Genomic DNA, 24,684 nt, shown 5'->3' with positions numbered 1-24,684 from the left:
CCTCCTGAGTAGCTGGGATTACAGGCGCCTGCCACCATGCCCGGCTAATTTTTGTATTTTTAGTAGATAGAGATGGGGTTTCACAATGCTCACCAGGCTGGTCTTGAACTCCTGACTTCAGTTCTTGAACTCCTGACTTCAGGTGATCCACCTACCTTGGCCTCCCAAAGTGCTGGGATTACTGGCATGAGCCATCATGCCCGGCCTATATGTCTGTTTTTATGTCTGTTTTCATACTGCTTCATTATGCCTCTTTTGTGATATAATTTGAGATTAAGAAGTGTGATGCCTTCAACTTTGTTTTCCTCAACATTGTTTTGATTACTTGAAGTATGTTGTGGTTTCACACAAATTTTAGAATGGTTTTTTCTATTTCTATAAAAAATATCTTTTTTTTTTTTTGGCTGAGTACAGGGGACTTTATTGATGGTAAATGATATGGTGGGGCTCCCTAGGTCTCTCCTTCTTCAGAGGATCTGGAAACTGTCAGGAGAGAAGATTCTGTGTGGTCGGGGACTGAGTGCAGCAGGGAATCCCCAGCAGCTGAGGGTCCCTTGCTTCTTCCCGTGCTCTCCCTGGGGTTAGTGATTGGGAGATTTTACTCCTCAGAGGCCATGTGTACCATGAGGTCCATCACCTTGTTACTGTAGGCAAATTCATTGCCATACCAGGAAATGAGCTTGACAAAGTGGTCATTGATGGCAATGCCAGCCCCAGCATCAAAGGTGGAAGGGCGGGTATTGCTTTTAAATCCCAAAGGGACAACCTGGTGCTCAGTATAGCCCAGGATGCCCTTGAGGGGGTCCTTGGGTGCCTGCCTCACCACCTTTTTGATGTCTGAAGAAACCTGTCTGGCAGGTTTCTCCAGCCAGGAGGTCAGTTCCACAACCGACACAGTTGTGCTGGGAACACAGAAGACCATGCCAGTGAGCTTCCCATTAAGCTTAGGAATGACCTTGCCCTCTCATTGCCCATTTGCTTGGCAGCACCAGTAGATGCAGGAATGGTGTTCTGGAAAGCCCCATGGCTGTCATGCCAGAGTTTCCTGGAGGGGCCATCCACAGTCTTCTGGGTGGCAATGATGTTGTGGACTGTGGTCATGAGTCCCTCCCTGATGCCAAAGTTGTCATGAATGACCTTGGCCAGGGGATCGGAGCAGTTGGTGGTACAGGAGGCATTGCTGATGATTGTGAGGTTGTTTTCTTTTTTTTTTCTTTAGAGTTTGTTTATTGAAAATTTGAAGCAGGAAGTGAAAAATAAAGATTTTTTTTACGCAATTTCATTAAGTTCCATACTTTAAGGACTAAAATATAGTATAAAACTATTTCTATGTCTGTATACCAACAAATCATACTTTCTTTCCAATTATTTTTTAAAAGGAGTAGCAATTTCCTTTTAAATAGTTACAAAGAACTATAAAACTCTTATTTAACTCTAGAAAGAATAAAACTCTTTCATCACACAAATGAAGATACATACTATAGTTGCAAATCTACACTCAGTTGCTTTAATATTAACATACATACAATGGTACTATCTTCACCATCTTTTTCATCTGGGCATCACAAAGATGAGTCTTCTGATGTTCTATAAGCAATATGTTTATACGAAAGTCAGAAGTTTAGCGAAAATTCGGCCTAAACAGTAATAAATGAAAATGGAATGGAAATCAAACTTCTTAAATAGAACAGAAGGCTGGGCGCGGTGGCTCACACCTGTAATCTCAGCACTTTGGGAGGCCGAGATGGGTGGATCACGAGGTCAGGAAATCAAGACCATCCTGACTAACACGGTGAAACCCTGTCTCTACTAAAAATACAAAAAAAATTGGCCGGGCATGGTGGCAGGGACCCGTAGTCCCAGCTACTCAGGAGGCTGAGGCAGGAGAATGGCGTGAACCCGGGAGGCAGAGCTTGCAGTGAGCCTAGATCGCACCACTGCACTCCAGCCTGGGTGACAGAACAAGACTCTGCCCCAAAAAAAAAAAAAAAAAAAAAAAAAAAAAGACAGAAAAGTCCCAATGTCTCTCAAGCAGCAATAGTACCTTCCCAATTTAGTTTCAAGATGAGCACCATCCTCCATTTATCCTTGTATTTCCAGGGCCCAGTATTTGCATGTAAGATCCTTATCCAGCTGCTTGTTTGGAGCCTGCTGCAGGGGGTACAAGGCTGTCCAGCTGTTGGTGATGTCCTGTATTAATCAACCATTCATAAAACTTGTTCTCTACCAGTACCTGGAACTGCTTCCTTTGATCCTTTGTCAAATGAGCCTCCTTTACAGTTTTCTGCCAGATCTGTATCTTCTGTTCTCTTTGACCCAGTGCTTTCTGATATACAGATGGAAGACCTCCGGGTATCTCTGTTGTGTCCCCTTCCATTTCAAAGGGAATAATAAATACATAGAATTCACAAGGTGGTAAAAGCCGGAAGACACTGGTGTCACTGTTCTCTCTGCACACAACCATTGGATTATCCCAATAGTTAGGCACTGTAGCAAGGCCAGTCCTGGCCGTATGGTCCTCTAGCATTGGGTAATGGGTATGAAAAGGGGCAAAAGTTACTGTTTGGTTCCCAGAGAGAATAAGTGGGCGCATAGGCATCAGAATGTGACAGATGCAACCTGCTGTAGAAAAGATGGACAAACGATGGCAAACAGCAATGACTTTAACATTGTCACAACTGTGGAGGTGAAGTGTAGTCCCTACAGGGCCCAAGACAAAGATGCTATTCCTTCACTTCTCAATTGTTACAGATCATAAGGGAGAGAGCAGATATATAAAAGATTCGTTGCAATGATGAATCTTTACATGTGCTCCCACCAGAGTATCTGAGCTCTTAGCCAGTGTCTGCTTGTAAACCTGGCTCATCACTACCAGTTGGTGCATCCTAGGGGCCACATGAGTATTACAAGCAATCTTAGCTCTTTTGGTGGTCCCTTCAACTTGATGAGCCCAAGCCAATTTCTTTCCAGACTTGAGGCAAGCTGATGTACCAAATGGATTCCCAGTCAAACAGGACCTCAACCAGGTTTCCGGTTTGTAGAAAGAGAAAGTCTTAGAGATCTTCGAGAAGCCACTATCTGCATGCAGTGGCTGCCACAGTGCAAGTTCATGAAGTGGATAGATCTTCCTGGCTCTACTTATTGTACCTTCAGTAAGGAAGCTGAGCACCACAACAGCTTCTCGGGACACTAGACTACTATGGGTTGAATGAAATGATGCAGTGAGTTGTTCTGGATCTAAAAGCAGCTCGAGGAGATCAGACAGATGATCATAGACAAAAGCTTGGTGACTGTAATCATTCCAGTTCTTATTATGACAATTAGATTTTACAGTCAGGTCAGGAGACCGAGATCTGTTTCTGGGACTGGGCCACTCTTCGCCAATCAAAGATGTCCTTAGGGAGACCTTGTTCAACTCTTGAATGTATAAGAAGAGCAGAAACTGTAGCGTGTCCACTGAAAGCTGATTTCTCTGCTTTTCAACTTCCTCCTCAGACATGCAGTTGGACAGAACCTCAGACCATTCCAGGTGCTCCTCAGGTGTCTCCACTGAAAGACTATCAAATATTTCGAAGTAAAGCCACGCCAGGTCCTTGGCCAACTGCAGCTTCCCACAAGTGATGTGCCTCCATGTAGACCAGTAGAGGTGCAGGTAAGCTCCTTCTGTGGCCCGGATTTGCACATAGGTGGATATCTTCCTGAGATAGTGAAGACTAAACTTGGATGGAGGGGGGACCTGCAAGGCACCCACTATAAAGGGTTCTGCTTTCACCCAGAGGAGAACTCTGGACTGATCCATATTATCTCTAAGGACATCTGGGTGAAAAGGCTTCTTTGCATACCTGCTAATGCAGGCGCCGCACCGCCACACTTCTCTGTGCTGCCGCCGTGCGCCGCATGAGGTTGTTTTCATGCTTATGGTTCATGCCCATCACAAACATGGGGACATCTGCAGAGGGGATGGAGATGATGAACCTTTTGGCTCCCCTCTCCAGGTGAGCCCTAGCCTTTGCCAAGGTAGTGAAGATGCCACTGGACTCCGTGACATAATTAGCACCAGCATTATCTCATTTGGTTTTGGTGAGCTCTCACTCCTGGAAGATAGTGACGGGATTTCCATTGATGACAAGCTTCCCATTCTCAACCTTGATGGTACCATGGAATTTGCCATGGGTGGGATCATAATGGAACATGTAGACCATGTAGTTGAGGTCAATGAAAGGGCCATTGGTGGTAACAATATCCACTTTGCCAGGATTAAAAGCAGCTCTCATGAATAGGCACCTGATATGGCCAAATCCATTTACTCCTGCCTTCACTTTCACTCTGGTGTCTCAGGAAGAGGGCTGATGCTGCATAAGAAAATTGGATATTTGTCAAATGGGAGAAGCAGAGAGGTCACTGGAATTTTGATGGGGTTGCACTGAAAATGCTTATCATTTTCGGTGGTATAAACAGTCCTAATATCTTGAGACCAAAGATGTCAGGTATTTATACCTGTTCTTTCCAGTTCCTTCTAGATACCCTCAGCTAAGACAACTAAAAAACATGCATAAGCCTTATATATGAAATAAGGAAAGTATAAAATGCTAATGTTACAATTACAATTGTTAAAAAGCCGGTGATAATTCTTTTCAGAGATACAACATACCTACTGTTGATACACACTCAAAGTATTTAACCTGGAAACAAATTACTTGCTGGGGCTATAATGCTATCACATGAGATAGGAGCCCAACTTTATATACTACTATTATTAGCTCATATATCCCATCCCCCAATCTTTTTTAAAAATTATTTTACTTTTAAGTTGCCAGACACATGTGCAGAATGTGCAGGTTTGTTACTTAGGTATATGTGTGCCATGGTGGTTTTCTGCATTATTGACCCATCCTCTAGGTTCCCTCCCCTCACCCACAAACCCCCAATAAGCCCTGGTGTGTGTTGTTTCCCTCCCTATGTCCATGTGTTCTCATTGTTCAACTTTCATTTGTGAGTGAGAACATGCGGTATTTGGTTTTCTGTTCCTGTGTTAGTTTGCTGAGGATGATGGCTTCCAGCTTCATCCATGTTCCTGCAAAGGACATGATCTCATTCCTTTTTATGGCTGCATAGTATTCCACAGTGTAGATGTACCACATTTTCTTTTCCAGCCTACCATTGATGCATATATTCTCTTTAAATTGATTCCAACAAAAGTTGTGTTTCCTTTTTTTTAACCAAGAAGAATAAGCTTGGATAAAACTTATGTTTTCTTAATAAAGAGACATATTTCTTTTTTTTCTTTTTTTTAAATTATAATTTAAGTTCTAGGGTGCATGTGTACAAGGTGCAGGTTTGTTACATATGTATACATGTGCCATGCTGGTGTGCTGCACCCATTAACTCGTCATTTACAGTAGGTATTTCTCCTAATGCTATCCTTCCTCCCTCCCCGAACCCCACAACAGGCCCCAGTGTGTGATGCTCCCCATCCTGTGTCCAAGTGCTCTCATTGTTCAATTCCCACCTATGAGTGAGAACATGTAGTGTTTGGTTTTCTGTTCTTGCGATAGTTTGCTCAGAATGATAGCTTCCAGCTTCATCCATGTCCCTGCAAAGGACATGAATTCATCCTATTTTATGGCTGCAGAGTGTTCCATGGTGTATATGTGCCACATTTTCTTAATCCAGTCTATCATTGATGGACATTTGGGTTGGTTCCAAGTCTTTGCTATTGTGAATAGTGCTGCAATAAACATACGTGTGCATGTGTCTTTATAGCAGCATGATTTATAGTCCTTTGGGTATATACCCAGTAATGGGATGGCTGGGTCAAATGGTATTTCTAGTTCTGGATCCTTTAGGAATTGCCACACTGTCTTCCACAATGGTTGAACTAGTTTACAGTCCTACCAACAGTGTAAAAGTGTTCCTATTTCTCCACATCCTGTCCAGCACCTGTTGTTTCTTTTTTTTATTTATTATTATTATTATTATTATACTTTTAAGTTTTAGGGTACATGTGCACAATGTGCGGGTTAGTTACATGTGTATACATGTGCCATGCTGGTGTGCTGCACCCATTAACTCGCCATTTAGCATTAGGTATATATCCTAATGCTATCCCTCCCCCCTCCCCCCACCTCACAACAGTCCTCAGAGTGTGATGTTCCCCTTCCTGTGTCCATGTGTTCTCATTGTTCAATTCCCACCTATGAGTGAGAATATGCGGTGTTTGGTTTTTTGTCCTTGCGATAATTTACTGAGAATGATGATTTCCAATTTCATCCATGTCCCTACAAAGGACATGAACTCATCATTTTTTATGGCTGCATAGTATTCCATGGTGTATATGTGCCACATTTTCGTAATCCAGTCTATCGTTGTTGGACATTTGGGTTGGTTCCAAGTCTTTGCTATTGTGAATAGTGCCGCAATAAACATACATGTGCATGTGTCTTTGTAGCAGCATGATTTATAGTCCTTTGGGTATATACCCAGTAATGGGATGGCTGGGTCAAATGGTATTTCTAGTTCTAGATCCCTGAGGAATTGCCACACTGACTTCCACAATGGTTGAACTAGTTTACAGTCCCACCAACAGTGTAAAAGTGTTCCTATTTCTCCACATCCTCTCCAGCACCTATTGTTTCCTGACTTTTTAATGATTGCCATTCTAACTGGTGTGAGATGGTATCTCATTGTGGTTTTGATTTGCATTTCTCTGATGGCCAGTGATGATGATCATTGTTTCATGTGTTTTTTGGCTGCATAAATGTCTTCTTTTGAGAAGTGTCTGTTCATATCCTTCGCCTACTTTTTGATGGAGTTGTTTGTTTTTTTCTTGTAAATTTGTTTGAGTTCATTATAGATTCTGGATATTAGCCCTTTGTCAGATGAGTAGGTTGTGAAAATTTTCTCCCAAATTGTAAGTTGCCTGTTCACTCTGATGGAAGTTTCTTTTGCTGTGCAGAAGCTCTTTAGATTAATTAGATCCCATTTGTCAATTTTGGCTTTTGTTGCCATTGCTTTTGGTGTTTTAGACAGGAAGTCCTTGCCCATGCCTATGTCCTGAATGGTAATGCCTAGGTTTTCTTCTAGGGTTTTTATGGTTTTAGGTCTAACATTTAAGTCTTTAATCCATCTTGAATTAATTTTTGTATAAGGTGTAAGGAAGGGATCCAGTTTCAGCTTTCTACATATGGCTAGCCAGTTTTCCCAGCACCATTTATTAAATAGGGAATCCTTTCCGCATTGCTTGTTTTTGTCAGGTTTGTCAAAGATCAGATAGTTGTAGATATGTGGCGTTATTTCTGAGGGCTCTGTTCTGTTCCATTGATCTATATCTCTGTTTTGGTACCAGTACCATGTTGTTTTGGTTACTGTAGCCTTCTAGTATGGTTTGAAGTCAGTTAGCGTGATGCCTCCAGCTTTGTTCTTTTGGCTTAGGATTGACTTGGCGATGCGGGCTCTTTTTTGGTACCATATGAACTTTAAAGTATTTTTTTCCAATTCTGTGAAGAAAGTCATTGGTAGCTTCATGGGGATGGCATTGAATCTATAAATTACCTTGGGCAGTATGGCCATTTTCACAATATTGATTCTTCCTACCCATGAGCATGGAATGTTCTTCCATTTGTTTGTATCCTCTTTTATTTCCTTGAGCAGTGGTTTATAGTTCTCCTTGAAGAGGTCCTTCACATCCCTTGTAAGTTGGATTCCTAAGTATTTTATTCTCTTTGAAGCAATTGTGAATGGGAGTTCACTCATGATTTGGCTCTCTGTTTGTCTGTTATTGGTGTATAAGAATGCTTGTGATTTTTGTACATTGATTTTGTATCCTGAGACTTTGCTGAAGTTGCTTATCAGCTTAAGGAGATTTTGGGCTGAGACAATGGGGTTTTCTAGATATACAATCATGTCATCTGCAAACAGGGACAATTTGATTTCCTCTTTTCCTAATTGAATACCCTTGATTTCCTTCTCCTGCCTAATTGCCCTGGCCAGAACTTCCAACACTATGTTGAATAGGAGTGGTGAGAGAGGGCATCCCTGTCTTGTGCCAGTTTTCAAAGGGAATGCTTCCAGTTTTTGCCCATTCAGTATGATATTGGCTGTGGGTTTGTCATAGATAGCTCATATTATTTTGAGATACGTCCCGTCAATACCTAATTTATTGAGAGTTTTTAGCATGAAGAGTTGTTGAATTTTGTCAAAGGCCTTTTCTACATCTATTGAGATAATCATGTGGTTTTTGTCTTTGGTTCTGTTTATATGCTGGATTACATTTATTGTTTTGCCTATGTTGAACCAGCCTTGCATCCCAGGGATGAAGCCCACCTGATCATGGTGGATAAGCTTTTTGATGTGCTGCTGGATTCGGTTTGCCGGTATTTTATTGAGAATTTTTGCATCAATGTTCATCAAGGATATTGGTCTGAAATTCTCTTTTTTGGTTGTGTCTCTGCCCGACTTTGGTATCAGGATGATGCTGGCCTCATAAAATGAGTTAGGGAGGATTCCCTCTTTTTCTATTGATTGGAATAGTTTCAGAAGGAATGGTACCAGTTCCTCCTTGTACCTCTGGCAGAATTCGGCTGTGAATCCATCTGGTCCTGGACTCTTTTTGGTTGGTAAGCTATTGATTATTGCCAGAATTTCAGATCCTGTTATTGGTCTTTTCAGAGATTCAACTTCTTCCTGGTTTAGTCTTGGGAGAGTGTATGTGTCAAGGAATTTATCCATTTCTTCCAGATTTTCTAGTTTTTTTGCATAGAGGTGTTTATAGTATTCTCTGATGGTAGTTTGTACTTCTGTGGGATCAGTGGTAATATCCCCTTTATCATTTTTTATCGTGTCTATTTGATTCTTCTCTGTTTTTTTCTTTATTAGTCTTGCTAGCAGTCTATCAATTTTGTTGATCCTTTCAGAAAACCAGCTCCTGGATTCATTAATTTTTTGAAGGGTTTTTTGTGTCTCTATTTCCTTCAGTTCTGCTCTGATTTTAGTTATTTCTTGCCTTCTGCTAGCTTTTGAATGTGTTTGCTCTTGCTTTTCTAGTTCTTTTAATTGTGATGTTAGGGTGTCAATTTTGGATCTTTCCTGCTTTCTCTTGTGGGCATTTAGTAAATTTCCCTCTACACACTGCTTTGAATGTGTCCCAGAGATTCTGGTATGTTGTGTCTTTGTTCTCGTTGGTTTCAAAGAACATCTTTATTTCTGCCTTCATTTTGTTTTGTACCCAGTAGTCATTCAGGAGCAGGTTGTTCAGTTTCCATGTAGTTGAGTGGTTTTGAGTGAGTTTCTTAATCCTGAGTTCTAGTTTGATTGCAGTGTGGTCTGAGAGACAGTTTGTTATAATTTCTGTTCTTTTACATTTGCTGAGGAGTGCTTTACTTCCAACTATGTGGTCAATTTTGGAATAGGTGTGGTGTGGTGCAGAAAAAAATGTATATTGTGTTGATTTGGGGTGGAGAGTTCTGTAGATGTCTATGAGGCCTGCTTGGTGCAGAGCTGAGTTCAATTCCTGGGTATCCTTGTTAACTTTCTGTCTTGTTGATCTGTCTAATGTTGACAGTGGGGTGTTAAAGTCTCCCATTATTATTGTGTGGGAGTCTAAGTCTCTTTGTAGGTCACTAAGGACTTGCTTTATGAATCTGGGTGCTCCTGTATTGGGTGCATATATATTTAGGATAGTTAGCTCTTCTTGTTGAATTGATCCCTTTACCATTATGTAGTGGCCTTATTTGTCTGTTTTGATCTTTGTTGGTTTAAAGTCTGTTTTATCAGAGACTAGGATTGCAACCCCTGCCTTTTTTTGTTTTCCATTTGCTTGGTAGATCTTCCTCCATCCCTTTATTTTGAGCCTATGTGTGTCTCTGCGTATGAGATGGGTTTCCTGAATACAGAACAGAGATGGGTCTTGACTCTTTACCTAATTTGCCAGTCTGTGTCTTTTAATTGGAGCATTTAGCCCATTTACATTTAAAGTTAATATTGTTATGTGTGAATTTGATCCTGTCATTATGATGTTTGCTGGTTATTTGCAGTCTCTTCCTAGTCTCTATGGTCTTTACATTTCGGTATGATTTTGCAGTGGCTGGTACCGGTTGTGCCTTTCCATGTTTAGTGCTTCCTTCAGGAGCTCTTTTAAGGCAGGCCTGGTGGTGAGAAAATCTCTCAGCATTTGCTTGTCTGTAAAGTATTTTATTTCTCCTTCACTTATGAAGCTTAGTTTGGCTGGATATGAAATTCTGGGTTGAAAATTCTTTTCTTTAAGAATGTTGAATATTGGCCCCCACTCTCTTCTGGCTTGTAGAGTTTCTGCCGAGAGATCGGCTATTAGTCTGATGGGCTTCTCTTTGTGGGTAACCCGACCTTTCTCTCTGGCTGCCCTTAACATTTTTTCCTTCATTTCAACTTTGGTGAATCTGACAATTATGTGTCTTGGAGTTGCTCTTCTCGAGGAATATCTTTGTGGTGTTCTCTGTATTTCCTGAATCTGAATGTTGGCCTGCCTTGCTAGATTGGGGAAGTTCTCCTGGGTAATATCCTGCAGAGTGTTTTCCAACTTGGATCCATTCTCCCCGTCACTTTCAGGTACACCAATCAGATGCAGATTTGGTCTTTTCATATAATCCCATGTTTCTTGGAGGCTTTGTTCATTTCTTTTTATTCTTTTTTCTCTAAACTTCCCTTCTCGCTTCATTTCATTCATTTCATCTTCCATCACTGATACCCTTTCTTCCATTTGGTCGCATCAGCTCCTGAGGCTTCTGCATTCTTCATGTAGTTCTTGAGCCTTGGATTTCAGCTCCATAAGCTCCTTTAAGCACTTCTCTGTATTGGTTATTCTAGTTATACGTTCGTCTAAAGTTTTTTCAAAGTTTTCAACTTCTTTGCCTTTGGTTTGAATTTCCTCCTGTAGCTCGGAGTAGTTTGATCGTTTGAAGCCTTCTCTCAACTCGTCAAAGTCATTCTCCATCTAGCTTTGTTCCATTGCTGGTGAGGAACTGCATTCCTTTGGAGGAGGAGAGACACTCTGCTTTTTAGAATTTCCAGTTTTTCTGCTCTGTTTTTCCCCACCTTTGTTGTTTTAACTAGTTTTGGTCTTTGATGATGGTGTTGTACGATGGGTTTTTGGTGTGGATGTCCTTTCTGTTTATTAGTTTTCCTTCTAACAGACAGGACCCTCAGCTGCAGGTCTGTTGGAGTTTGCTAGAGGTCCACTCCAAACCCTGTTTGCCTGGGTATCAGCAGTGGTGTCTGCAGAACCACAGATTTTCGTGATCTGCAAATGCTGCTGTCTGATCGTTCCTCTGGAAGTTTTGTCTCAGAGGAGTACCCGGCCGTGTGAGGTGTCGGTCTGCCCCTACTGGGGGGTGCCTCCCAGTTAGGCTGCTCGGGGGTCAGGGGTCAGGGACCCACTTGAGGAGGCAGTCTGCCCATTCTCAGATCTCTAGCTGCGTGCTGGGAGAACCACTGGTCTCCTCAAAGCTGTCAGACAGGGACATTTAAGTCTGCAGAGATTACTGCTGTCTTTTTGTTTGTCTGTGCCCTGCCCCCAGAGGTGGAGCCTACAGAGGCAGGCAAGCCTCCTTGAGCTGTGGTGGGCTCCACCCAGTTCGAGCTTCCAGGCTGCTTTGTTTACCTAAGCGTGCCTGGGCAATGGCGGGCACTCCTCCCCCAGCCTCGCTGCCGCCTTGCAGTTTGATCTCAGACTGCTGTGCTAACAATCAGTGAGACTCCATGGGCGTAGGACCCTCCAAGCCAGGTGCGGGCTATAATCTCCTGGTGCGCCGTTTCCTAAGCCGGTCGGAAAAGCGCAGTATTCGGGTGGGAGTGGCCCGACTTTCTAGATGCCGTCTGCCACCCCTTTCCTTGACCAGGAAAGGGAACTCCCTGACCCCTTGCACTTCCCGAGTGGGGCAATGCCTCGCTCTGCTTCCGCTGGCGCATGGTGCACTGCACCCACTGTCCTGCACCCACTGTCTGGCACTCCCTAGTGAGATGAACCCGGTACCTCAGATGGAAATACAGAAATCACCCATCTTCTGCGTTGCTCACGCTGGGAGCTGTAGACCGGAACTGTTCCTATTCGGCCATCTTGGCTCCTCCCCACCTGTTGTTTCTTGACGTTTTAATGATTGCCATTCTAACTGGTGTGAGATGATATCTCATTGTGGTTTTGATTTGCATTTCTCTGATGGCCAGTGATGATGAGCATTTTTTCATGTGTCTGTTGGCTGCATAAATGTCTTCTTTTGAGAAGTATCTGTTCATATCCTTTGCCCACTTTTTGATGGTGTTGTTTGATTTTTTCTTGTAAATTTGTTTAATTTCTTTGTAGATTCCGGATATTAGCCCTTTTTCAGATGGGTAGATTGTAAAAATTTTCTCCCATTCTGTAGGTTGCCTGTACACTCTGATGGTAGTTTCTTTTGCTGTGCAGAAGCTCTTTAGTTTAATTAGATCCCATTTGTCAATTTTGGCTTTTGGTGCTATTGCTTTTGGTGTTTTAGTCATGAAGTCCTTGCCCATGCCTATGTGCTGAATGGTATTGCCTAGGTTTTCTTCTAGGGTTTTTATGGTTTTAGGTCTAACATTGAAGTCTTTAATTCATCTTGAATTAATTTTTGTATAAGGTATAAGGAAGGGATCCAGTTTCAGCTTTCCACATATGGCTAGCCAGTTTTCCCATCATCACTTATTAAATAGGGAATCCTTTCCCCATTGCTTGTTTTTGTCAGGTTTGTGAAAGATCAGATGGTTGTAGATTTGTGGTATTATTTCTGAGGGTACTGTTCTGTTCCATTGGTCGATATCTCTGTTTTGGTACCAGTAGCATGCTGTTTTGATTACTGTAGCCTTGTAGTATAGTTTGAGGTCAGGTAGCGTGATGCCTCAAGCTTTGTTCTTTTGGCTTAGGATTGTCTTGGCAATGCAGGCTCTTTTTTGGTTCCATATGAACTTTAAAGTAGTTTTTTCCAATTCTGTGAAGAAAGTCATTGATAGCTTGATGGGGATGGCATTGAATCTATAAATTACCTTGGGCAGTATGGCCATTTTCACGATATTGATTTTTCCTATCCGTGATTATAGAATGTTCTTCCATTTGTTTGTATCCTCTTTTATTTCATTGAGCAGTGATTTGTAGTTGTCCTTGAAGAGGTCCTTCCCAACTCTTGTAAGTTGGATTCCTAGGTATTTTCTTCTCTTTGAAGCAGTTGTGAATGGGAGTTCACTCACGATTTGGCTCTCTGTTTGTCTGTTATTGGTTTATAGGAATGCTTGTGATTTTTGCACACTGATTTTGTATCCTGAGACTTTGCTGAAGGTGCTTATCAGCTTAAGGAGATTTTAGGCTAAAACAATAGGGTTTTCTAAAATACAATCCTGTCATCTGCAAACAGGGACAATTTGACTTCTTGTTTTCCTAATTGAATACCCTTTATTTCTTTCTTCTACCTGATTGCGCTGGCCAGAACTTCCAACACTATGTTGAATAGGAGTGGTGAGAGAGGGCATCCCTGTCTTGTGCCAGTTTTCAAAGGGAATTCTTCCAGTTTTTGCCCATTCAGTATGATATTGGCTGTGGGTTTGCCATAAATAGCTCTTATTGTTTTGAGATGTGTCCCATCAATAACTAGTTTATTGAGAGGTTTTAGCATGAAGGGTTGTTGAATTTTGTCAAAGGCCTTTTCTGCATCTATCGAGATAATCATGTGGTTTTTGTCTTTGGTTCTGTTTATATGATGGATGACGTTTATTGATTTGTGTATGTTGAACCAGCCTTGCATCCGAGGGATGAAGCCTACCTGATCATGGTGGATAAGCTTTTTGATGTGCTGCTGGATTCAGTTTGCCAGTATTTTATTATTTTATTGAGGATTTTTGCATTGATGTTCATCAGGGATAGTAGTCTAAAATTCTCTTTTTTTGTTGTGTCTCTGCCAGTCTTTGGTATCAGGATAATGCTGGCCTCATAAAATGAGTTAGGGAGGATTCCCTCTTTTTCTATTGATTGGAATAGTTTCAGAAGGAATGGTACCAGCTCCTCTTTGTATCTCTGGTAGAATAAAGCTGTGAATATGTCTTATCCTGGACTTTTTTTGGTTGGTAGCCTATTAGTTATGGCCTCAATTTCAGATCCTGTTATTGGTCTGTTCTGGGATTCAACTTCTTCCTGGTTTAAGTCTTGGGAGGGTGTGTGTGTTCAGGAATTTATCCATTTCTTCTAGATTTTCTAGTTTATCTGCATAGAGGTGTTTATAGTATTCTCTGATGGTAGTTTGTATTTTTTTTTTTTTTTGAGGCAGCATGTATAATTTTAATGAAACATTTCAGGTTACAGCCCAGTAAGAATAGTATTTCTATATTCTAATTTCAATCAATTAGTGATCTTCTTGCCAACCCCACATAATTCCAGATTCATTAAGTCAGGAAAAATGTAAAACCATGGAAAGATAACTCCTTTCAGAATTAAATTCTAATTTCTTCCCCATCAATAGCTTCTTCAGCGATCTTAGACAAGTCACTGAACTTTCAATGTTTATGTTTTTTCTCAGCTGTAAAGTTGAGGGAATCACAATGACCTATCTTGCACACTTGATGAAAAGAGCATCTGATAAAAAGGAAACAAAAAAAGAGCCACTGTCTAGGCATGAGGTGACATGTGCAAAAAGAATGCTACCATCTTTGCCTCTTGGCAAAGGGGGACAGAGGGAAAGATGAAACACATTTTCAGTGCTTTGGCGTTTGGTATATGATCTGTCCATATGTCCCAAACTTAAATTCAGAGTCTCTACCAGCAAAAGCAACTGCTTTTATTTCTTCTTTTTTTTTTTTTTTTTTCCAGTTAAACTAGGAGGAATGAACACAAGGATTTGTCATTGCTTCCTCCTGAAAGTCTTTCTTTTTTTTTTCTTTTATTATTATTATTATTATTATTATTATTATTATTATTATTATTATACTTTAGGTTTTATGGTACATGTGCACAATGTGCAGGTAAGTTACATATGTATACATGTGCCATGCTGGTGCGCTGCACCCACCAACTCGTCATCTAGCATTAGGTATATCTCCCAATGCTATCCCTCCCCCCTCCCCCCACCCCACAACAGTCCCCGAAGTGTGATGTTCCCCTTCCTGTCTCCATGTGTTCTCATTGTTCAATTCCCACCTATGAGTGAGAATATGCGGTGTTTGGTTTTTTGTTCTTGCGATAGTTTACTGAGAATGATGATTTCCAATTTCATCCATGTCCCTACAAAGGACGTGAACTCATCATTTTTTATGGCTGCATAGTATTCCATGGTGTATATGTGCCACATTTTCTTAATCCAGTCTATCATTGTTGGACATTTGGGTTGGTTCCAAGTCTTTGCTATTGTGAATAATGCGGCAATAAACATACATGTGCATGTGCCTTTATAGCAGCATGATTTATAGTCCTTTGGGTATATATCCAGTAATGGGATGGCTGGGTCAAATGGAATTTCTAGTTCTAGATCCCTGAGGAATCGCCACACTGACTTCCACAAGGGTTGAACTAGTTTACAGTCCCACCAACAGTGTAAAAGTGTTCCTATTTCTCCACATCCTCTCCAGCACCTGTTGTTTCCTGACTTTTTAATGATTGCCATTCTAACTGGTGTGAGATGGTATCTCATTGTGGTTTTGATTTGCATTTCTCTGATGGCCAGTGATGGTGAGCATTTTTTCATGTGTTTTTTGGCTGCATAAATGTCTTCTTTTGAGAAGTGTCTGTTCATGTCCTTTGCCCACTTTTTGATGGGGTTGTTTGTTTTTTTCTTGTAAATTTGTTGGAGTTCATTGTAGATTCTGGATATTAGCCCTTTGTCAGATGAGTAGGTTGCGAAAATTTTCTCCCATTTTGTAGGTTGCCTGTTCACTCTCATGGTAGTTTCTTTTGCTGTGCAGAAACTCTTGAGTTTAATTAGATCCCATTTGTCAATTTTGGCTTTTGTTGCCATTGCTTTTGGTGTTTTAGACATGAAGTCCTTGCCCATGCCTATGTCCTGAATGGTAATGCCTAGGTTTTCTTCTAGGGTTTTTATGGTTTTAGGTCTAACATTTAAGTCTTTAATCCATCTTGAATTGATTTTTGTATACGGTGTAAGGAAGGGATCCACTTTCAGCTTTCTACATAAGACTAGCCAGTTTTCCCAGCAACATTTATTAAATAGGGAATCCTTTCCCCATTTCTTGTTTTTGTCAGGTTTGTCAAAGATCAGATACTTGTAGATATGTGGCATTATTTCTGAGGGCTCTGTTCTGTTCCATTGATCTATATCTCTGTTTTGGTACCAGTACCATGCTGTTTTGGTTACTGTAGCCTTGTAGTATAGTTTGAAGTCAGGTGGTGTGATGCCTCCACCTTTGTTCTTTTGGCTTAGGATTGACTTGGCGATGCGGGCTCTTTTTTGGTTCCATATGAACTTTAAAGTAGTTTTTTCCAATTCTGTAAAGAAAGTCATTGGTAGCTTGATGGGGATGGCATTGAATCTGTAAATTACCTTGGGAAGGATGGCCATTTTCATGATATTGATTCTTCCTACCCATGAGCATGGAATGTTCTTCCATTTGTTTGTATCCTCTTTTATTTCCTTGAGCAGTGGTTTGTAGTTCTCCTTGAAGAGGTGTTTGTAATATTCTTTCACATCCCTTGTAAGTTGGATTCCTAGGTATTTTATTCTCTTTGAAGCAATTGTGAATGGGAGTTCACTCATGATTTGGCTCTCTGTTTGTCTGTTATTGATGTATAAGAATGCTTGTGATTTTTGCACATTGATTTTGTATCCTGAGACTTTGCTGAATTTGCTTATCAGCTTAAGGAGATTTTGGGCTGAGACAATGGGGTTTTCTAGATATACTATCATGTCATCTGCAAACAGTGACAATTTGACTTCCTCTTTTCCTAATTGAATACCCTTGATTTCCTTCTCCTGCCTAATTGCCCTGGCCAGAACTTCCAACACTATGTTGAATAGAAGTGGTGAGAGAGGGCATCCCTGTCTTGTGCCAGTTTTCAAAGGGAATGCTTCCAGTTTTTGCCCATTCAGTATGATATTGGCTGTGGGTTTGTCATAAATAGCTCTTATTATTTTGAGATACGTCCCATCAATTCCTAATTTATTGAGAGTTTTTAGCATGAAGGGTTGTTGAATTATTATCAAAGGCCTTTTCTGCATCTATTGAGATAATCATGTGGTTTTTGTCTTTGGTTCTGTTTATATGCTGGATTACATTTATTGATTTGCGTATATTGAACCAGCCTTGCATCCCATGGATGAAGCCCACTTGATCATGGTGGATAAGCTTTTTGATGTGCTGCTGGATTCTGTTTGCCAGTATTTTATTGAGGATTTTTGCATCAATGTTCATCAAGGATATTGGTCTAAAATTCTCTTTTTTTGTTGTGTCTCTGCCAGGCTTTGGTATCAGGATGATGCTGGCCTCATAAAATGAGTTAGGGAGGATTCCCTCTTTTTCTATTGATTGGAATAGTTTCAGAAGGAATGGTACCAGCTCCTCCTTGTACCTCTGGTAGAATTCGGCTGTGAACCCATCTTGTCCTGGACTTTTTTTGGTTGGTAAGCTATTGATTATTGCCTCAATTTCAGAGCCTGTTATTGGTCTATTCAGAGATTCAACTTCTTCCTGGTTTAGTCTTGGGAGGGTGTATGTGTTGAGGAATTTATCCATTTCTTCTAGATTTTCTAGTTTATTTGCATAGAGGTGTTTGTAATATTCTCTGATGGTAGTTTGTATTTCTGTGGGATCAGTGGTGATATCCCCTTTATCATTTTTTATTGCATCTATTTGATTCTTCTCTCTTTTTTTCTTTATTAATCTTGCTAGCGGTCTATCAATTTTGTTGATCCTTTCAAAAAACCAGCTCCTGGATTCATTGATTTTTTGAAGGGTTTTTTGTGTCTCTATTTCCTTCAGTTCTGCTCTGATTTTAGTTATTTCTTGCCTTCTGCTAGCTTTTGAATGTGTTTGCTCTTGCTTTTCTAGTTCTTTTAATTATGATGTTAGGGTGTCAATTTTGGATCTTTCCTGCTTTCTCTTGTGGGCATTTAGTGCTATAAATTTCCCTCTACACACTGCTTTGAATGCATCCCAGAGATTCTGGTATGTTGTGTCTTGGTTCTCGTTGGTTTCAAAGAACATCTTTATTTCTGCCTTCATTTCATTATGTACCCAGTAGTCATTCAGGAGCAGGTTGTTCAGTTTCCACATAGTTGAGCAGTTTTGAGTGAGATTCTTAATCCTGACTTCTAGCTTGATTGCACTGTGATCTGAGAGACAGTTTGTTACAATTTCTGTTCTTTTACATTTATTGAGGAGAGCTTTACTTCCAAGTATATGGTCAATTTTGGAATAGGTGTGGTGTGGTGCTGAAAAAAATGTATATTCTGTTGATTTGGGGTGGAGAGTTCTGTAGATGTCTATTAGGTCCGCTTGGTGCAGAGCTGAGTTCAATTCCTGGGTATCCTTGTTGACTTTCTGTCTAATTGATCTGTCTAATGTTGACAGTGGGGTGTTAAAATCTCCCATTATTAATGTGTGGGAGTCTAAGTCTCTTTGTAGGTCACTCAGGACTTGCTTTATGAATCTGGGTGCTCCTGTATTGGGTGCATATATATTTAGGATAGTTAGCTCTTCTTGTTGAATTAATCCCTTTACCATTATGTAATGGCCTTCTTTGTCTCTTTTGATCTTTGTTGGTTTAAAGTCTGTTTTATCAGAGACTAGGAGTGCAACCCCTGCCTTTTTTTGTTTTCCATTTGCTTGGTAGATCTTCCTCCATCCTTTTATTTTGAGCCTATGTGTGTCTCTGCACGTGAGATGGGTTTCCTGAATACAGCACACTGATGGGTCTTGAGTCTTTATCCAGTTTGCCAGTCTGTGTCTTTTAATTGGAGCATTTCGTCCATTTACATTTAAAGTTAATATTGTTATGTGTGCATTTGATCCTGTCATTATGATGTTAGCTGGATATTTTGCTCGTTAGTTGATGCAGTCTCTTCCTAGTCTCGATGGTCTTTACATTTCGGTATGATTTTGCAGTGGCTGGTACCGGTTGTGCCTTTCCATGTTTAGGGCTTCCTTCAGGAGCTCTTTTAGGGCAGGCCTGGTGGTGACAAAATCTCTCAGCATTTGCTTGTCTGTAAAGTATTTTATTTCTCCTTCACTTATGAAGCTTAGTTTGGCAGGATATGAAATTCTGGGTTGAAAATTCTTTTCTTTAAGAATGTTGAATATTGGCCCCCACTCTCTTCTGGCTTGTAGGGTTTCTGCCGAGAGATCCGCTGTTAGTCTGATGGGCTTCCCTTTGATGGTAACCCGACCTTTCTCTCTGGCTGCCCTTAACATTTTTTCCTTCATTTCAACTTTGGTGAATCTGACAATTATGTGTCTTGGAGTTGCTCTTCTCGAGGAGTATCTTTGTGGCGTTCTCTGTATTTCCTGAATCTGAATGTTGGCCTGCCTTGCTAGATTGGGGAAGTTCTCGTGGATAATATCCTGCAGAGTGTTTTCCAACTTGTTTCCATTCTCCCCGTCACTTTCCAGTACACCAATCAGACATAGATTTGGTCTTTTTACATAGTCCCACATTTCTTGGAGGCTTTGCTCGTTTCTTTTTATTCTTTTTTCTCTAAACTTCCCTTCTCGCTTCATTTCATTCATTTCGTCTTCTAGGGCTGATACCCTTTCTTCCATTTGATCGCATCGGCTCCTGAGGCTTCTGCATTCTTCACGTAGTTCTCGAGCCTTGGTTTTCAGCTCCATCAGCTCCTTTAAGCACTTCTCTGTATTGGTTATTCTAGTTATACATTCTTCTAAATTTTTTTCAAAGTTTTCAACTTCTTTGCCTTTGGTTTGAATATCCTCCCGTAGCTCGGAGTAATTTGATCTTCTGAAGCCTTCTTCTCTCAGCTTGTCAAAGTCATTCTCTGTCCAGCTTTGTTCCGTTGCTGGTGAGGAACTGCATTCTTTTGGAGGAGGAGAGGTACTTTGGTTTTTAGAGTTTCCAGTTTTTCTGCTCTGTTTTTTCCCCATCTTTGTGGTTTTATCTACTTTTGGTCTTTGATGATGGTGATGTACAGATGGGTTTTTGTTGTGGATGTCCTTTCTGTTAGTTTTCCTTCTGACAGACAGAACCCTCAGCTGCAGGTCTGTTGGAGTACCTGGCCGGCCGTGTGAGGTGTCAGTCTGCCCCTGCTGGGGGGTGCCTCCCAGTTAAGCTGCTCGGGGGTCAGGGGTCAGGGACCCACTCGAGGAGGCAGTCAGCCCATTCTCAGATCTCCAGCTGCGTGCTGGGAGAACCACTGCTCTCCTCACAGCTGTCAGACAGGGACATTTAAGTCTGCAGAGGTTACTGCTGTCTTTTTGTTTGTCTGTGCCCTGCCCCCAGAGGTGGAGCCTACAGAGGCAGGCAGGCCTCCTTGAGCTGTGGTGGGCTCCACCCAGTTCAAGCTTCCAGGCTGCTTTGTTTACCTAAGCGAGCCTGGGCAATGGCGGGCGCCCCTCCCCCAGCCTCGCTGCCGACTTGCTGTTTGATCTCAGACTGCTGTGCTAGCGATCAGCGAGACTCCGTGGGTGTAGGACCCTCTGAGCCAGGTGCGGGCTATACTCTCCTGGGGCACCGTTTCCTAAGCCCGTCGGAAAAGCACAGTATTCAGGTGGGAGTGGCCCGATTTTCCAGTTGCCGTCTGTCACCCCTGGAAGGGGAACTCCCTGACCCCTTGCGCTTCCCGAGTGAGGTAATGCCTCGCCCCTGCTTCGGCTGGCACACGGTGCGCTCACCCACTGACCTGCGCCCACTGTCTGGCACTCCCTAGTGAGATGAACACGGTACCTCAGATGGAAATGCAGAAATCACCCGTCTTCTGCGTCGCTCGCGCTGGGAGCTGTAGACTGGAGCTGTTGCTCTTCGGCCATCTTGGCTCCTCCCCCCGGTAGTTTGTATTTCTGTGGGATCAGTGGTGATATCCCCTTTATCATTTTTTATTGCATCTATTTGATTCTTCTCTCTTTTCTTTTTTATTAGTCTTGCTAGTGGTCTATTTTGTTGATCTTTTCAAAAAAAACCAGCTCCTGGATTCATTAATTTTTTGAAGCATTTTTTGGGTCTCTATCTCCTTTAGTTCTGCTCTGATCTTAGTTATTTCTTGCCTTCTGCTAGCTTTTGAATGTTTTCTCTTGCCTCTCTAGTTCTTTTAATTGTGATGTTAGGGTATTGATTTTAGATCTCTCCTGCTTTCTCTTGTGGGCATTTAGTGCTATAAATTTCCCTCTACACACTGCTTTAGATGTGTCCCAGAGATTCTGATATGTTGTGTCTTTGTTCTCATTGGTTTCAAAGAACATCGTTATTTCTGCTTAAATTTCGTTATATACCCAGTAGTCATTCAGGAGCAGGTTGTTTAGTTTCCATGTAGTTGAGCAGTTTTGAGTGAGTTTCTTAATCCTGAGTTCTAGTTTGATTGCACTGTGGTCTGAGAGAAAGTTTGCTATGATTTCGGTTCTTTTACATTTGCTGAGGAGTGCTTTACTTCCAACTATGTGGTCAATTTTGGAATAAGTGCAATGTGGTGCTGAGAAGAATGTATATTCTGTTGATCTGGGGTGGAGAGTTCTGTAGATGTCTATTAGGTCTGCTTGCTGCCGAGTTGAGTTCAAGACCTGGATATCCTTGTTAACTTTTTGTCTCACTGGTCTGTCTAATGTTGACAGTGGGGTGTTAAAGTCTCCCATTATTATTGTGTGGGAGTCTAAGTCTCTTTGTAGGTCACTCAGGACTTGCTTTATGAATCTGGGTGCTCCTGTATTGGGTGCATATATATTTAGGATAGTTAGCTCTTCTTGTTGCATTGATCCCTTTACCATTATGTAATGGCCTTCTTTGTCTCTTTTGATCTTTGTTGGTTTGAAGTCTGTTTTATCAGAGACTAGGATTGCAACCCCTGCTTTTTTTTGTTTTCCATTTGCTTGGTAGATCTTCCTCCATCACTTCATTTTGAACCTATGTGTGTCTCTGCTCTTGAGATAGGTCTCCTGAAGGCAGCACACTGTTGGGTCTTGACTCTTTATCTAATTTGCCAGTCTGTGTCTTTTAATTGGGGCATTTAGCCTATTTACCTTTAAGGTTAATATTGTTATGTGTGAATTTGATCCTGTCATTATGATGTTAGGTGGTTATTTTGCTCATTAGTTGATGCAGTGTCTTCCTAGAATGGATGTTCTTTACAATTTGTCATGTTTTTGCAGTGGCTGGTACTGGTTGTTCCTATCCATTTTTAGTGTTTTCTCCAGGAGCTCTTGTAAGGTAGGCCTCATGGTGACAAAATCTCTCAGCATTTGCTTGTCTGTAAAGGATTTTATTTCTCCTTCGCTTCTGAAGCTTAGTTTGGCTGGATATGAAATTCTGGGTTGAAAATTCTTTTCTTTAAGAATGTTGAATATTGGCCCCCCACTCTCTTCTGGCTTATAGGGTTTCTGCAGAAAGATCTGCTCTTAGTCTGATGGGCTTCCTTTTGCAGGTAACCTGACGTTTGTCTCTGGCTGCCCTTAACATTTTTCGCGTTAACCAGGTGGCTATTTCGGGGAACAATATTCAAGGAAAAGGGAACAGCCAGTGCAAAAGCCCTAAATCAGGACTAAAATTGGGGTGCTTGAGAACAGCAAGATGGCCAGTGTGGGTGGATATTAATGGATAGGGAAGTAGTCAAAGAAGATTCAGAGAGGTAAGGAGAGTGGTGGTAGTCGTGGGGTGAGCTGATTACTTCCCTATAGACTGGCCATTTTAAGTAACAGCTTTTATTCTGAATGAGATAGGGACCCTTTGAAGGGTTTTGAATTAACCAGTAACATGATCTGACATAAAATTTAAAAATTTACCCTAGTTATCTTGATGAGAATAGATACTTAGGAAGAGCAAAGGTAGTTAGGAGACTGGAGTGGGATTCCAGACAGGGGATGATGGTGACCCTGATCAGGATGATGTTAATGGATGTAGATGTATTTTGGAAGTGGTGCAAATGGGATTTCCTGAAGAATTGGACATGGAACGTGGAAGTAAGAGAGGGATCAAGGATGACCACAAGAATTTTGCTCTGAACACTGAAAATTGGTGGTGTTGCCATCAACATCCTTTTCATGTATATGACAGTGAAAACCTAGGATCTATATTGGTAATACATGGATTTTACCCATTTATATGTTGTAATGTCTAATTATACTTAGATTAACAACGTTCTTCCCAGAGATTTTACTGCCTGTTTCAGGTTGCCTTTTTAATTTTCTTTATGGAGTGGAGAAAGGATTAAAGCTGAGCTCCAATCTGAATTAGAATCAGTCCCCAGAAGTACCTCATTCAGACTTACATAGCCATCCATCTTGGCATATTTCTTGAAACGTTGCTCATACTGGCTCTCTAATAATTTTTCTCCTAGCATCTAAGTCACATTCTTGATTTGGTGGTCAAAATGATAGATGTCATTTATCCTGTTCATAAAAACTGTCGCAGAATAATAAGCCACTTTTCTTCAATAACAAATGTCTTTTTAACCTACCTGCCACATTTTTCCTTTTTATCAACTGACTTTTGTCATTATTGTTGGGCACTCGTTTTTCTGCCTAGTTGTATGTCGAATTTATTGGTAAGACATGAAATGTATGAATTATTCTTCTCTTTTCTTATCCATTCTCTGAAGATTTTTACTTTCTTTTTTCAGTGCCTCCCCATAACGCCAGACACCTGAGGATTAGCTTTTTCAGAATAATCTCAAATTCATATTGAACTCTAAAACACTCATGTACCCAAAAACTTGTGTACCAATATTTGTAACCACATTGAATATCCCTCTGATCCTCTCCAACCTAGTTGCTTGGCAGAAAATCTGGAAGTCATCTACACCACTCCATTAATGCCTGCATCCATTAACCAAGTTTATTTACTTCTTTATTCTAATATCTATTAACTGTCTTCTCTTAACGTGCCCTTGTGTTAATTCAGGCCCTTATCATTTCTTTCTTGAATTACTCCTGTATCACATACTGCAAAAAATTACTGATTTATAAGCTGTTCCTAGTTACTTCAACATTTAGGAATTGCAGAAGTCATGTTTAGGGGCTCTTTTGTTTGGGAGAACGCCTCAGTTGCCCTCGATTATGCCAGGTGTTAAAACACTTAGCCAAAACTAGGAGGAAAACTCTGCAAAATAAAGCAAAATGATTATTTTTATTGGTGTCGAGGTTACTATATATTAAATAATGACAGATTATTATATTTTTACTTGTAGGGGCCATGGTAAATGGCAAAGAGAGACCTCTGCTTTGAGTAGAAGCAAGTCCCAGAAACATGAGACGGTTGGGGCTAAAAAGGGAGTTGTTGGTTCTCCACTAAAGAACCTCTATAACAGGGCAGTGTTAATGGTCACAGGGCAAGGATTATCTGATATTCACTTTTAAGTTTTCTGTTTTGTCTTGCTTTCCTAATTAATTCTTTAAATTTTCATGAAAGGTTATTAGCAGCAATATTAGGAAGAAAAATGTATAAGAGAACAGAGGTGATCCTAGAGAAGGGAGAAGGGATACTTTGAGAAGTGACCAAATCATGTAAACATCCATGGGAGAGTTTTGGAGATTCTAGGCACAAGGACTGAG

At 41.0% G+C, this 24,684-nt stretch overlaps 2 protein-coding genes and 1 pseudogene across 2 annotated transcripts in view; 1 reads left to right on the top strand and 2 right to left on the bottom strand.

The window, feature by feature from the left end:
- Positions 1-598: 598 nt before the first annotated feature.
- On the bottom strand, positions 599-4,289 carry LOC100433449 (glyceraldehyde-3-phosphate dehydrogenase-like; annotated as a pseudogene).
- Positions 2,021-3,861, bottom strand: LOC100460669 (TBCC domain-containing protein 1-like). The gene is given in 1 exon segment (XM_054526753.2): positions 2,021-3,861. A coding segment is annotated over 1 exon segment (1,674 nt). The 5' UTR covers positions 3,800-3,861; the 3' UTR covers positions 2,021-2,125.
- Positions 3,495-24,684, top strand: part of CD163 (CD163 molecule) — a 116,684-nt gene continuing 95,494 nt past the window's right edge. Inside the window, exon 1 of the mRNA XM_054526751.2 lies at positions 3,495-3,652. The gene's annotated coding sequence lies outside the window, so the exon portion shown is untranslated. The remainder of the gene's footprint in view (positions 3,653-24,684) is intronic.

The sequence above is a fragment of the Pongo abelii genome, chromosome 10, assembly GCF_028885655.2.
Source record: "Pongo abelii isolate AG06213 chromosome 10, NHGRI_mPonAbe1-v2.0_pri, whole genome shotgun sequence".
In the NCBI taxonomy this organism is placed as follows: domain Eukaryota; kingdom Metazoa; phylum Chordata; class Mammalia; order Primates; family Hominidae; genus Pongo; species Pongo abelii.
Note: the sequence above shows the minus strand (reverse complement) of the source record. Positions and strands in the feature narration are given on the sequence as shown.